The 13,408-nt window shown below is 33.3% G+C and overlaps 1 protein-coding gene across 1 annotated transcript; it reads left to right on the plus strand.

Annotated features, from left to right (window-relative positions):
- The first annotated feature begins 865 nt into the window (after positions 1-865).
- On the plus strand, positions 866-13,177 carry LOC148628756 (uncharacterized). The gene is made up of 7 exons (XM_088564736.1): positions 866-954; positions 4,352-4,410; positions 5,196-5,310; positions 5,763-5,857; positions 11,988-12,014; positions 12,535-12,567; positions 12,877-13,177. Exons 1-7 carry the CDS (start codon positions 878-880, stop codon positions 13,062-13,064), a joined length of 594 nt encoding a protein of 197 aa, XP_088420862.1. The 5' UTR covers positions 866-877; the 3' UTR covers positions 13,065-13,177.
- Positions 13,178-13,408: the final 231 nt, after the last annotated feature.

A 13,408-nucleotide genomic window follows, 5' to 3' on the forward strand; every position in this document is an offset into this window, starting at 1 on the left:
TTGCTTTTATAATTTCCTAAATAATTGGAAGTATGTCATTGAAAGTAATGAAAGTAAAGTTCTCTCTAGTTGCATGTGTCCTACCTGTAGAATCACTTTGTAAACAAATATACCTACATAAAATATATTTCTATTGTAGAGTCTTGATATTAAGATTAAGTCGATTTTCGTCTTTTATAAACAGTTTCACTTTATTGGTTTTGGGCCTTTGCAGCTTGCTTTATAATATCGGTTTTGTCCATCAATATCAAGTGATGACTTGTAGAATTCAAATTCGTCGTTGCTTGGCTTTTGGTAGATGACTGACTCATTGGAAATTATACCACATCTTCTATAGTTATATGAAAATATTTTCCTTATAGGGCATTAAAAGTTTCATTAGTTGTCTCCTTTGAACGAATACATCATATCAAGTCTAAAATCCTGATAGGTGTACATGTCAAAACTTATTTGAAATATTTATCAATAAAATTTGTGTACACATAAATGCTAAGCAAATTCACTTTTACGGATATTTGCAAATTTCAAATAACTCATACATGTGCACAATTACTCACGTGTATAAATTATTGTAATGAGAATGAGATTAAGAAACATTGGTCTTCAACAACACATTAAGAACATGTTTGTAGAAACTGGTTCTGATCCCAATTGTATATCATAAGCATATCGACATTTTCAAGTGTTAATTTTTTAAATATAGTTTTATGCTGTTTTTCCTGTACTCTTGTATTATTCCTGTTGCATCTCAAACAAGGAAAACCCATATTTTGATTTTTCAATAAACATGCTTTATTTTTCTACGTTTATTCAGTTATTTCGGAAATAAAATGTCAATGCATTAAAAATTTCCGTATCAATGACCTGGTTCGATTCAATGTATATGGAGATGGATTATACGTTCTTTTTGACATTTTATTTTGCGACAATTCGGGTGCACAGTGATCTTTGCAGGTATTTAGTTTGCTAAAGAATTTCCAATATTATTTCTCAAGATAATTACATTTGTTTTATATCGTATATAGCCATCTGGTAGTATTTGTTGTAAGCCGAAATGTGCTCGAAAAGTCTTTTTGAATTGTATTTTTCATATTAGTTAATGTTCGGAGAAAAGTTTAAACTTGTTATACTTTCTATAGTAAATAAATGTGCAATACACTGACTATTAGTATATCACAGCAGTACATACATGTACACAATGGTGAAGAGAAAACCTATATGTACAAATTATATTGAAAAAAGATTAAGTATCGGTTTGGAACTTATTATACGTACTGGAGATTACAAATATATATATATATATTTGTAATCTCCAGTACGTATAATAAGTTCCAAACCGATACTTAATCTTTTTTCATATTACATATATATAGAAGGGAGCAACAATTTGATATTTGTGGGAGGGCTAGGATTAAAATTCGACCCCGCCTTATTATTTCAATTAAATTAACTTTTGTTGGTTTTATGTCGCGCTTACGTGCCCACTTTTTTTCAAAATTCACCATAATTTTGACAGTTAAATCTACATCCTGTATTTTTTTTTATCAGAGCCTGCACTAACCTATTTTTTTCTGGATTGGTGCGTCTTGTCTGCTTAATTCATATTGAATCTTAGCTTCGACCTACCCCCCGCCCCCTTGGGCCACATAAAAATCAAATGTTTGCTCTCATCTGGAAGAGCAAATACGTAAGCCGATAACAGGACACTACACATAAGCTGTAGGTTTTCATCGACAAATACTCAAGACAGATTCGTCATTTAAGATAATCAGAAAAGATCATAAACGCAGAAATTAATGAACATACAAACCAGATTCCGATAATTTGAAGTAGAAATAGCGTAATTTTTGGTGAAGTGGGCGCATTCCGCGAATCCACATTGCAGTATCATCGAACAAGATCTCGGTTGTAACTCACAAGGGAAAAGGGCGGGCTACAACATTCTGAGGGAATGCTAGCTTACGTGGAAAGAGTCAAAAGCCCAGCCAAAGACGAGGACTACTAGAGGATTCTTATGAAGGCCCTTAGACCCTCTATGGTATTAAAGGATTAAGTCATTCATATATACACGAAGTAACAATAATCTGTTGTTAGTAATATATATGTTTTCCAGGGCAGAAAGAACTGTTTGATATTTTGTTTTGGTGTTGATTTGAAATACATATCGGTTTAAGTAATGTCGAAAATACCATATCAACAAATAAATTACATTGTGGATTCATTAGAAAGAAAGTACGGACAAGAAGCAAGAAACAAACAGGAAAAACTGTGAGCAATGCTAAATAACTTGATATTCCCCACTCCTCCGTTTGATAACATGCACATTTTAACCTCTATTATTATCAAAATGTAAAGTAGGCGGTGAACAATTGGAATATATGCCATTATGATTCTGTGTTTCATTCGATTCCTTTCAGTGGTATAGGAGAAGTAACGGGTTAGATCTGGGTCCCCTATGTCCCCATATTAACAATAACAATGTTCATGTTTTGCTATGGAAAACCCCCAAATTGATATAAATCAAAATCTAAAATAGGCCGTGCATAATAGGAACAGGTAATAAAGATTCTATGAGAGCTTCATTCAATTCCGTATGAGAAGTGATGGATAAGAGATGGGTCTCCTATGACCCCTCCATATTAATGATAAAGATTCTGTGAAAGTTTCATTCAGTGGCTTGGGAGGAGTAACGGGTACGAGATGGGTTCCCCTTGTTTAAAGAAAGAAAGTACTAATGGAAGGACGGACAGACACACTTATCACTTTGTACCCCCACTTTGCAAGTGACATGAATAATTAAACAAATATCACAGTGTAATAAACATATATGATAAATTAAGCATATTTTAATTTAAGTTGGTTTTTACAAACTTAAATAAATCAAACTTGAACGTATTTACTGTTATCAAAATTAGGGCAATTACTATTTATCTCAACCAATCTTCATAAAAAATTAACAATGGTTTTGTCAAATCAGTTTAGATCATACAGATCACTTTCGTTAATATTACATTTTATAATCCAAATTTGATCATTACATTTTCTATTATTAGAATATATAATAAACATGTAATTAGATGCAATAACAGTTTTTCAAAAACTTTGTGCAAACATAGGATTTATCAGAAAAAAGGTTGTCATTTATGTCCTTGTCTTTTGTTCATACTACAAGAAATATTGTGTTGTATCAACAGGTCAATATGCACTACACAAAGTATTTGTACGAGATTTTAACATAAAATGAAATTTAATATATTCTGGAAAGGTTAAATCAATGATGTAGGTAATGATTAAAGAGTACGATTATAGTGGCAATCAAAAGAATGTAATCCAGGGACAAAGACCAGACATGGAAAAGAGACATACACAAAGAACATAAAGTACCAAAATCAAACATACAAAGTAACAAAAGCAAATGAGCAACTCGGACTCCACTAAAAACTGGGACCATGGACCAGGTGCACCGGTAAGGTAAGCGTCCCCTGCTTTTCTAGAAATACTCGCCGAGTTGTTCATAAAAGGTCATGTCGGGGTAGACGAAAAAGGAAAGGAAAGCTATGACACGTTAAATAAATCAGTTTTCATGGCACAGATGGATACACCGTAGCGATCCTTGAGGTTATGATGACAACCGTAAAACTTCTGTAGTGATTACTTCAATCTTGTAGCAACATAGCCCTGTTCGAGAAGCCTTTGTTAAAAGTCTAGCACGATACAAAATGTCTGCGTAGTTACGGCAAGCTCCCGCCATCCCTGTACTTCTCGATAAAGCACGTCTTTCACTTTTTTGTAAAAAAGAGGTACAAAAAACCCTTCAGTACCAATCTAGGTCTGTTTTGATTAGTACACAATAGAAAGTTGCTTTTCCAAAGTCTTTGCAGCATTTACATCTATGTATATTTTTAAAAGTTTGGCTGTTTTTAACATTTTAACAAAGTTAAATGATGTCGAACAATTTTGTCACACAACAGGGGCGTAGCTGCCTATACGCAAATACGCAGTTGCGCACTTTCGGAAAAAGTAACAAAAATAAAAACACACATTTTAAAGATGTAATAAAGGTTTTACTGGGGCGACCCCCCAAAGACCCCTCGCCGTAATTTTGCATACAAATAAAACAGGCCTAGCTGCGCCCCTGGTCAACATTTTTATTAGACAATCCCAATGTATTCAAGTATACTGTGAACGGTTGACAAGCAGCAACTTTTTAAAACTAGTTTAATAAAATTAAAACAATAACAACACATCACAGTAAAGGCTGCATTTCGGGCAAACACCTTCTGAGAGAAGAACAGTAAATGTTTTTTTTTATACATTTCTTTATTTTGTGTCCTATTCTTGAATATTTTAGCAATAAAGATTCACTGACGTGCTGTTTCAATTACATAAAAATTGATAATGCTTGTCATGGTATGTATGTAATCAGGTTTTGGTGATAAAGCAAATACTATATAATTTGCAAAGAATTTGACAATTAAAAATCAATATACGAATTTGATTTAAACCCAAAACTAAACATACTGTTTCAATTTAAACAAAATACATTTGGTATTAAATATTATCAATATAATAATGTTACAAGTTTAGTGTTACAGAACGTTGTAATATTTTGATAATTCTGTTTATTTGGTTTTATTATAACCTTTTTCAAAACAATTTTGCACGTTTTTTTTTATCCATATTTGTCATATGTGACATTGCCTCTTCGCCCACTTAAAAAAGAAATGCGAACTTTTTTTTATGTTTAAAGTAAATATTTGTGTTTTGGTATTGAATATTGTATTTTCTTCTGAATGAAATATCGGATGTCAATCTTATTTTAAAATATTATATAAAATTCTGGAGTACGTGAGATCTATATGTGTATAGCAAATCGTATTTCTTTACTACAAATTTAGATTTGAAAAAAAATCATCAAAAAATGAAGCAATAATTCATTTGTTACGAATTAGTTTCACTGAAGTTAAAACGCATCAAGTGATGCCTATTTCAGCCTACACATGCTAAAATAATGACCCATCACATTGTTACTGGGTTGTTTAGCTTGTACGGTTACACTTTTTTTTCGGACAGCTATTCAAATTTTAAGGGTGATTAAAATGTTCTACATTAATTTTACTAGATTCTGCAACTGCTTTCTTCGACATATGAAATTCTGTCAATTTAACAGAACATTAAATGTTTCACTTTCAAAGAGTGTCCAAATGGAACCGTCCAAACAACAGTAGATGGGATGGAAAATTGCACCCCTTGCAACGAAAGAAGATATGGAAACGCATGCACACACACATGTAAATGTAGTCAGGAACAGTAAGGAAACCATTATTATAACAAAAAACAATTAAGCGAGGCAGATGTGTCATGTAAATATTCTAGTTAAAAAAAGATCATTACAGTAAATGAAACGAACAACCAATTATGATTACAAATCAATGCAGGGCGTTACCGTTTATCAAGATTATGCGCCAGGGTTTAAGCTATTATTTCGTTTTTGATTTTTAAATAAATGCTGACTGAACTGTCTGTTTACATCTTAATTCAATATCCCAACAAATAACTTTAATATACATTAATTTAAAAAAAAAGAAGTCTGAAGTCAGTTTTTTGAAATGCCGAGAAGTTGAGTTTTAATCACACCTTTATGAAGTAAATTCCGATTCGAATTTTATTTTATTTCTTTTTTTTTCTTGAAAGAATACAACTGAACAGTTCCTACCTCATTTCATATTTTCAATGCAATGAATTCTATATAATTATATCAGATGTGATCCTGTCTCCGGGTGTGTACATGTAAGCACTATTTCATTACCGAATACGACTGATGGAATAATTCCATTTACAATGGAAGACGATGGAGGTAAGATTTTTTCTTTATGTTTTATATGTAATCATTTTGTGGGTATCATTTTGTAAATCTTATCTATGTTGTATAAGTCACTTATCGATGTATTTTACAAGGGTAAATCAATACTTGAATTCTATTTAATGGGTAGAACATTTTCATTAGATTCGCCAAATGTATTTCCGACAATATAGAAAGATGAAAATAAAGGACTCAATCCAAAAATTGAGATAATGGAAATGGCGTAAATGGCAACAGCGCTGAAAAATATATATTTATGTGGACAGGATATTGCAAGATGAACCGCCAATTCAGAATACGGCAAGCTCGTGATTTTTTGTATCAGTAGAAGCGGATATCCCATCCGTTTCAAAATGATAAAAAAATTAAAACCACACAATCAAGATAGAAACGGATACACGAAAAACCGGTACGCCGGCATATATTCAACACAGGATTCTTCGGTTTAGAAAGTTCAATTACTAAGGATCCGACTTTGTATTAATTAAATCACTGGTCCCGCTGGTAAGCAGAGAAGACCAAATCAAATCTCAAAAGTATCACAGAAGCTTAAACACAAAACATAAGCCGGTCCGCAATTTTGGATAACATGTCCCGCGATCATCTTGTCATATCCCACCCAATAATCAGCGAATCTGATCACCGCCTCGCCGGCAGATCCAATCCCCCTAATTTCATAATATTCATGCGGCTCCACATTCTAATGATGGAAAGACTAGTGACCATATTTTCGATTTGAAGTACTCTATTTTACCCTGGATATTATTTTGATAAATATCATTCCCGTTAGATGTAAGATGTGTACCATCGTATCTAAACTAAGGCCTTATATTTTTGTGTCTAATGACGTACACAACCACCAATACTTAAAACAAGATTTATACCTAGTCATATCAAGAAGGAGGTATATATATCCCATCCTTCTACCTTACGTGAAAAGAGCCAAAATTTAACCTGACCCAAAGCATCAGGGCTTACCTAGCATCTAGTACATGTACAATGCGCCTCAACAGGACTTCTTGTTCTTATGTATGTAGCTATTGTTGTATCATGGAAACTTCCCCAGTTTTCTTAACATTCATAACATATACCAAACAATTACTGTACATTACGTAACTAGCTAAATACCTTACTGTATCAAACTTAATTTGGCTTCTTGGGGACTACTCATACTACACCATGGACAATGACAATTACATGTATAGTCCTACTATTATCATTGAACTATACCTAACTATTGAACAACAAAACATATATTTTCAATAGGCTTGGGGACGATCCTGACAAGCCAAAATGGAAAGTATGCAAGAAAGGATCTGACTTAAAACCCTAATATGATGTCTAACTTTTAGGCAGCAGAATCCAGCCTTGCAGCGCAATGGGCGGTAGAAACCGGCCCAATGATATGAATTTGAAATTGATTGTAGGCGGTAGTATCAATTTTAGAGACTGATTTAATTATTTACGACATACTGAACACAGGCGGCAGAATCCAGCCTCAGGCGGAAGATTCCAGACTATTGTGATAAAGGCAGTCACAGTTATATATGTTCTGGCTCTTTCAAAAAAAAACCCTATATTACACTTAACTCATATCGTGTTTCTAGTTATGCATAAAAACCCTTTCAATAAACAATGATAACGAAATATTAGTATGATGTATACCTGAATTGGGGGAAAATAATTTCCAGAAATTATACAGGCCAAAATGAATGAATACATACCCAATGTATGAGTGAAGCCCCCAAGAAGTATACAGCATGAAAAGTAATTAAATGCCCTTAATTAGAAATACAAATAATAAAAAACGAGATCAATCAAAAACCAAAACAAAACAAAACAACATCAATAAAAAACAAACCAGATTATTAACATATTAAACAACTTTGGTAACTGTATAAAGTATATAGATTGAGTTAAATCTGTCATCATGAACACATATCGTTCTGTGCCATTTCTAATATCTTATTATCTATTCTTATATATCGCATGTAACAAACTGAGGTCCATCTACCTAGCGATTTAATGATATGGTCCCCTACACCTGCTGCTGCAGCCCCTATTCTAAATGAGTGTCCTGAATATAATTTATCATCGTATCCTAAACGACTTTATACCGCTTTTAAATAAAAACATTGCCAGAGAGGGGGACTAAGTCGTATTCGTCGTTAACAAATAAAGGGAATGACGAATCTGCACCGCTTTCATAGCAAAGGTGCAAATATTGAATCATTTCTTGAACCGGTTTAAAATTACTATTCTCAAAAATCTTAACTTCAATCCCCTTTTTAAACGGATCACACTTTGAAGATCGCAGAAATAAAGAAAACTGTTCACCCGTTGAATCAATTTGAGCATCCCCCATCAATTACACTCTATGTATTTTCCCTGAACTATTATGTGTGAATTCCCCACATCGAAGGAAGCCGAAAAGGCTAATTTACAAGCACATTGTAAATTAGAATCAAGAAAAGGGGAGAAAACCCCGGATGATAATGAATCACAAATTTGTTTTAAAACACCCGTTGTTATCCATCATGATGCCAGAGGAAGGCATGGTATTGGATTGGAATCTGCTGTGGGAGCCAATGTTCTGAATCTGTCCATCTAGAATTGAGAAAGAGAATCAGCTATATTGTTATTATTGCCTGGAATATGCTTAGCATGAATGATGTAGTGTTTTGCTGAATAGAATGTAAGTTTACGTATGAATTTCATGATACTGAGCACTTTATTGATGATATCCACAGTGGACATATTATCACAATAAATCATAATGCGTAATCGTCCCCATTTATGGCCCCACAGCACACATACCATTACGATAGGGTACAGCTCGAAAAAAGCCATGGAAGTTTGTTCTTCCCTTAAAACATTTGATGGAAAGTAACCTTGAAACCACTTGTTCCTAAAATAACCCGCAAAAAATGTATCTGTAGAATCAGTGAACAATTCTTTATCTGCTGCTTGGGTCAAGTAGTCGTTAAGTAAGGAAGAAACACCATTCCATTCTTTTAATAAAATAGACCACATTCTAAGATTTGATTTACAAGCACTATTGAGATGAATATGATGTGATAATTTTAACACTGATGTAGATAACTTAATAAGGTACGAGACAAACGATCACCCTCGGTGAATAACTCTACATGCGAAATTTAAATGGCCGAGGAGACTCAACAGCTCCCGTTTCGTGCATGAACTCTTTTCACTGAAACTTTTAACCATTTCTGTAATACGTAGAATTTTTTCCTTTGGTAAGCGAGCTTCCATACCCACAACATCTAAGATATTCCCGAGATACTCTAAAGAGGTTACTGTACTCTCCGTTTTCTACTCTGATAGAGGTATCCCCAGCAAATAAAAAGTCTTCTTTACATATTAATTCATCCAGACTGGGGTTGTCAATATCATCGTGAGGAGCTGACAAATCAACTATTAAACGTTGTTTTTGCTGTATTTACGTTCCGCTACACCTGTAGGATTTACCCGAAATGTAGAAAACGGAATAGAAGAAAATGGTCCAGCTAAATATCCTCTACTTAACTCGGTATTAATCAAACCAGTTACTGCTTGCTTATTCAGCATAGCAGATCTGAATTTGTTACACTCTAACGACTTAGTAGGAAGTAAAGACAATCCAGAATCAAAACCTTTGCGCAGACCCCAAATAAGATAAGTCTTAAAATCATTGTCAGGGTGCCTTATAAGTTCCTTCTCCAAGAGGTCAATGTTTATGAGAGTGTTCACACCTGACTGAACTTTATGTCCTGTTAATACATGTTCGTGGCCTACTTCCTCATTGACTGGGTCCGACTTTTTAGAGACCCAGCACGATCGTTTTTTGAAGGGCAGTTAATTCTGGAATGTTCGCGTTTGCAGACTAGGCAGACATGTAGGTTTCGACACCGAATCGACAAGCACCCTTTATTTCCGTTAAAGTTGTTACATATCTCCTTTCCCATAAATACAACCCTATCTCGACCTTATAGATCTAAGTCATCGATCCTTGGCGACCTTTTGTTCCCAAGATTCAAACTCTGGTGGCAAAAACCCGTGGAATGAAATGTGCTTCCCCACGAGGCACATGTATTTCGTCTTGCATTTGCAAAAATAGTACAAATGAGAGTGGACCAGTCAATAACAATATTGTTAAATCTCAGATAAGCTGCTGTATCTGCAGAGAATTTTTTGTGATACTCATAGAAGCCTTGTCCAGGGTATCTTATAGCCATATCTACAACATCTCGCTCATATAGGTCTAACTCCTGACGTCTCAGGGGATAAGCGGAATAATATTTATATATATCCCAAAGGTCTGAATAAATTCACCCGGCGATCTATTCACCCTGGGATCAGGGCGTGTAGACTTATAGCCATCACTGTCTAAAATTTCAATAGTTCCAGAACCCGAGAAATATGGGATGATAAGGGTGGAAAATTAATGTCCCTACCTGCGGTAATATTTCTCCGCATCTGCGGAGATATTGATTCAACAAAAGACAAGGTTTCTGCAGAATACCCTCTTCTAGTACGCGCTATTGCGTCATTTCTAGCTTGTTCTTCACTCGCCGCTGCTGCAGACACTCTTGATGAAGAAGTACTCAATGCCGAGTAAGCCGTATCCAGATTGAAAGTGGACTGGGTCTGTTATATTGTTCATCATGGGATTTTGTTTAATGTTCGAAACTGGAGGCACAGGGGCTGAAATACCATTCGAGAGACTATTAACTTGTTTGTTAAAGAAGGCATGTTTTGTGTAAGGATTGAACAGTGCTTTTACGACAAGCTTAGCGCTGCTGCAGGCCTATTCTTTTAACACCCGGACCTGCACGGGGCTCAAATATTGTAGATGTTCCAAGAGTTAATACGACGACATATGATAAAGCAGTTTTAGATATTATCTGCCATTTTGTGGAACGAACTGCCTGAGCATATTAGAAAAGTTGGGAATTAAAGTCAGTTTAAAATGTACTTCAATCATGGAATGGGATGGGATTAATTGTAAATACCAAATATGAGAAAATTAATTTAGCTCCGGGATTTCTTTTCTATTAGTTATACAGCCTTTAGTTACAATTTCTTTGCTTTATCTGCTTTTACTTTTTTGTTGCATTTTATTTTACTGCTTTATCTGTGTTTGAACCTATTACTTTATAAGTGTGTTTTGTGCTGCATGTACTTTATGTTTTCGGTCTGCATCAGCTGATGTCTTTGTCATCTATATACTGTTTCAACTGCAAGTAATATGTTTACGTAAGTGAATAGTTCATAAGAGCTTTTTTTATAGTGTGCCTACTCTACATAAAGCTTATTTAGTACAACGTCTTCATTTTATTCATTTAATTCAGTGTTTCAAAGTCAAAATCAAAATCAGTAATCAAAATGAGAAAAAACTACACAATTATTTGTCTTTAATACGGCGTTGCTTGACATAAGGTATTTAAGACGTTGAGATTTTGTTTGCTAATAATGTTTGAAAGGGCTATATAAATTATGTTTTATAAAACATAAAAGTACATGTATTTCCTATTCATTAAACGTGTGTATCTTTATGCCATTAACACGCCAATACCGGTAGATATTTACCGGTAGTGCAAAAATATTGTCTACACAAAATTAAACTATTTCAGAAAATAATCGAAACATAAAAATTATTATCCATGGCACATTTCCAATTAGCCCTGATACTAAATATATACATGTATTCCTAGTTCTACATCCGAGACTTATAGTTTTGTAAGACTGCAAATCGTATTTATTTGAAACTTTACTTACATATATTTGCATTTGATCATAGTGCATATGAAAAAATCATTCTTTGGCGCAAATGAAATAGTGAAAGATGTATAAAAAAACTGATAATTATTCTACCGCCGTTAGAGTTTCTGATTTTGTTTTAAACTGATTTGACAACATTTTGTTCATGCACTTGACTACTAAATCTAAATAAGAATATTCTTGATCCTTATATATAATGCATTATTAATGTTTAACTTAAAAGCGACATATATTAGACATTTAACCAATTTTAATTTTGTTAGAGCAAGCTTGAACGGTCATCATTAAATTTCTTCATAAGAAGCAACAATATAATAACCACAAACAAACCTTTCTATTTTAGATTTCACTGGAAATAGAAATGACAGTGGTAAGTACAAGATAATTCAGTCTATAATACGTGTCGTTTACATTCAAAACTAAGTATTTTGTCAAAAATTATAATACATGTTAAAAAAATAAAATGTAAAATATCAGATTTGAACACAAATGAAGAAATAACATGTTTACAGAATCAAAAATATTTGTAAATATTATTGTATTACGACAAAATATTTAATGTTATTGGCGATTCCACAGTTTTGCTGGTTTTAATTTGCTATTTACATTTTAGCTGTTTATTTGAACTGCTCCAAAATGTTCATTTCTATGTACGTATTTACTCTTTTGAACATTATCACACCGATTCCTTTGGCAGCATTAAGTCAAACTGTGATGCCAACATGAAAGAACAGCATAATGCGGTTTTGAGGTTCTTGAGAAGAAGAGCCGCATTTTAAATAATGATTATAATTTCTTTCTGTGCCTTCAAAATGTGCATTGTTAGATATAAGTACTTTTAATTCATTTTTTTTAAATAATCAATCATATCAAACCTCTTTTAACTGCAGACTCAAAGGATTCTGTTAAGGCAGATAGTAATGGTATGTACATTTTTTTCCTGTTTTTTTTTTTGTTTCCCTAATACATTAATGATACCAATCACAGTTTTCAAACAAGTTGAAACAACTAAGTGTCAATGCCTTTAATTGAACCTATCTATTATACTTGTTGATGTAGACATATTCATATAACTGGAAAAAATAGCGTTTAGGATATTTCCTCTGTCATTTTGTTTAGAGCAAAGTATGGGAAATGGCGTATTTGTGTATATATGTTTTTTGACATTTCATTTTATGTTCTTCATGTGGTTTGTTTGTTTGTTAGTTTACTTTTTGTTTTTGTTTTATTAGAGATGAGGGTTATGCATTATTACCTCTTTGGAGTTAGTGTTTTAACAGCTTTTGTTGTATTTGGAATTGTTTTCATTGGATGGCACCGAACGGCAAAGAAACGTATGCCACAAGTCCCTCCAGAAAATGTACATCCGGAGCAAGTCGGACAAAATGAAAATGACGAAAATGAATATTATGAAATATAAAACAATGAAAGACATTGTATGTACTCAATAGTTTGTCTGCAACAAAAACATTCTTCAGTTTTGTATTTACTGTCTGTAATAATTCGGTGTAAATATGTTTATCATTATATATTATGAAGGATCAGATTTCAATTTCTCCTTCTTAAGCTCCAGTTATCAATATGCACCATTACACATTATTACTACATGACAAGTGGAAAACAGTTTCGTTACTTTTTTATGAGTTTTACTTATGAAATACAGCTAAGATAAACAGAATAAATAGAATATGACAATAAAAACACACAAAACAATCGAAATAAAACAAACAATAAAACTAATCCAAAACAAGATACAACAAAAAC

The sequence above is a fragment of the Perna viridis genome, chromosome 1 (genome assembly GCF_037379345.1).
Source record: "Perna viridis isolate PV_CMFRI_1.1 ecotype Kerala chromosome 1, ASM3737934v1, whole genome shotgun sequence".
NCBI lineage: Eukaryota > Metazoa > Mollusca > Bivalvia > Mytilida > Mytilidae > Perna > Perna viridis.

Coding starts and splice junctions, on each gene's coding strand:
- LOC148628756 (XM_088564736.1), top strand. CDS start 878: ATGTATATGGAGATGGATTATACGTTCTTTTTGACATTTTATTTTGCG. Junction 955..4,351: donor GTGCACAGTGATCTTTGCAG/GTATTTAGTTTG, acceptor TGAATATTTTAG/CAATAAAGATTCACTGACGT. Junction 5,858..11,987: donor TACAATGGAAGACGATGGAG/GTAAGATTTTTT, acceptor TTTCTATTTTAG/ATTTCACTGGAAATAGAAAT.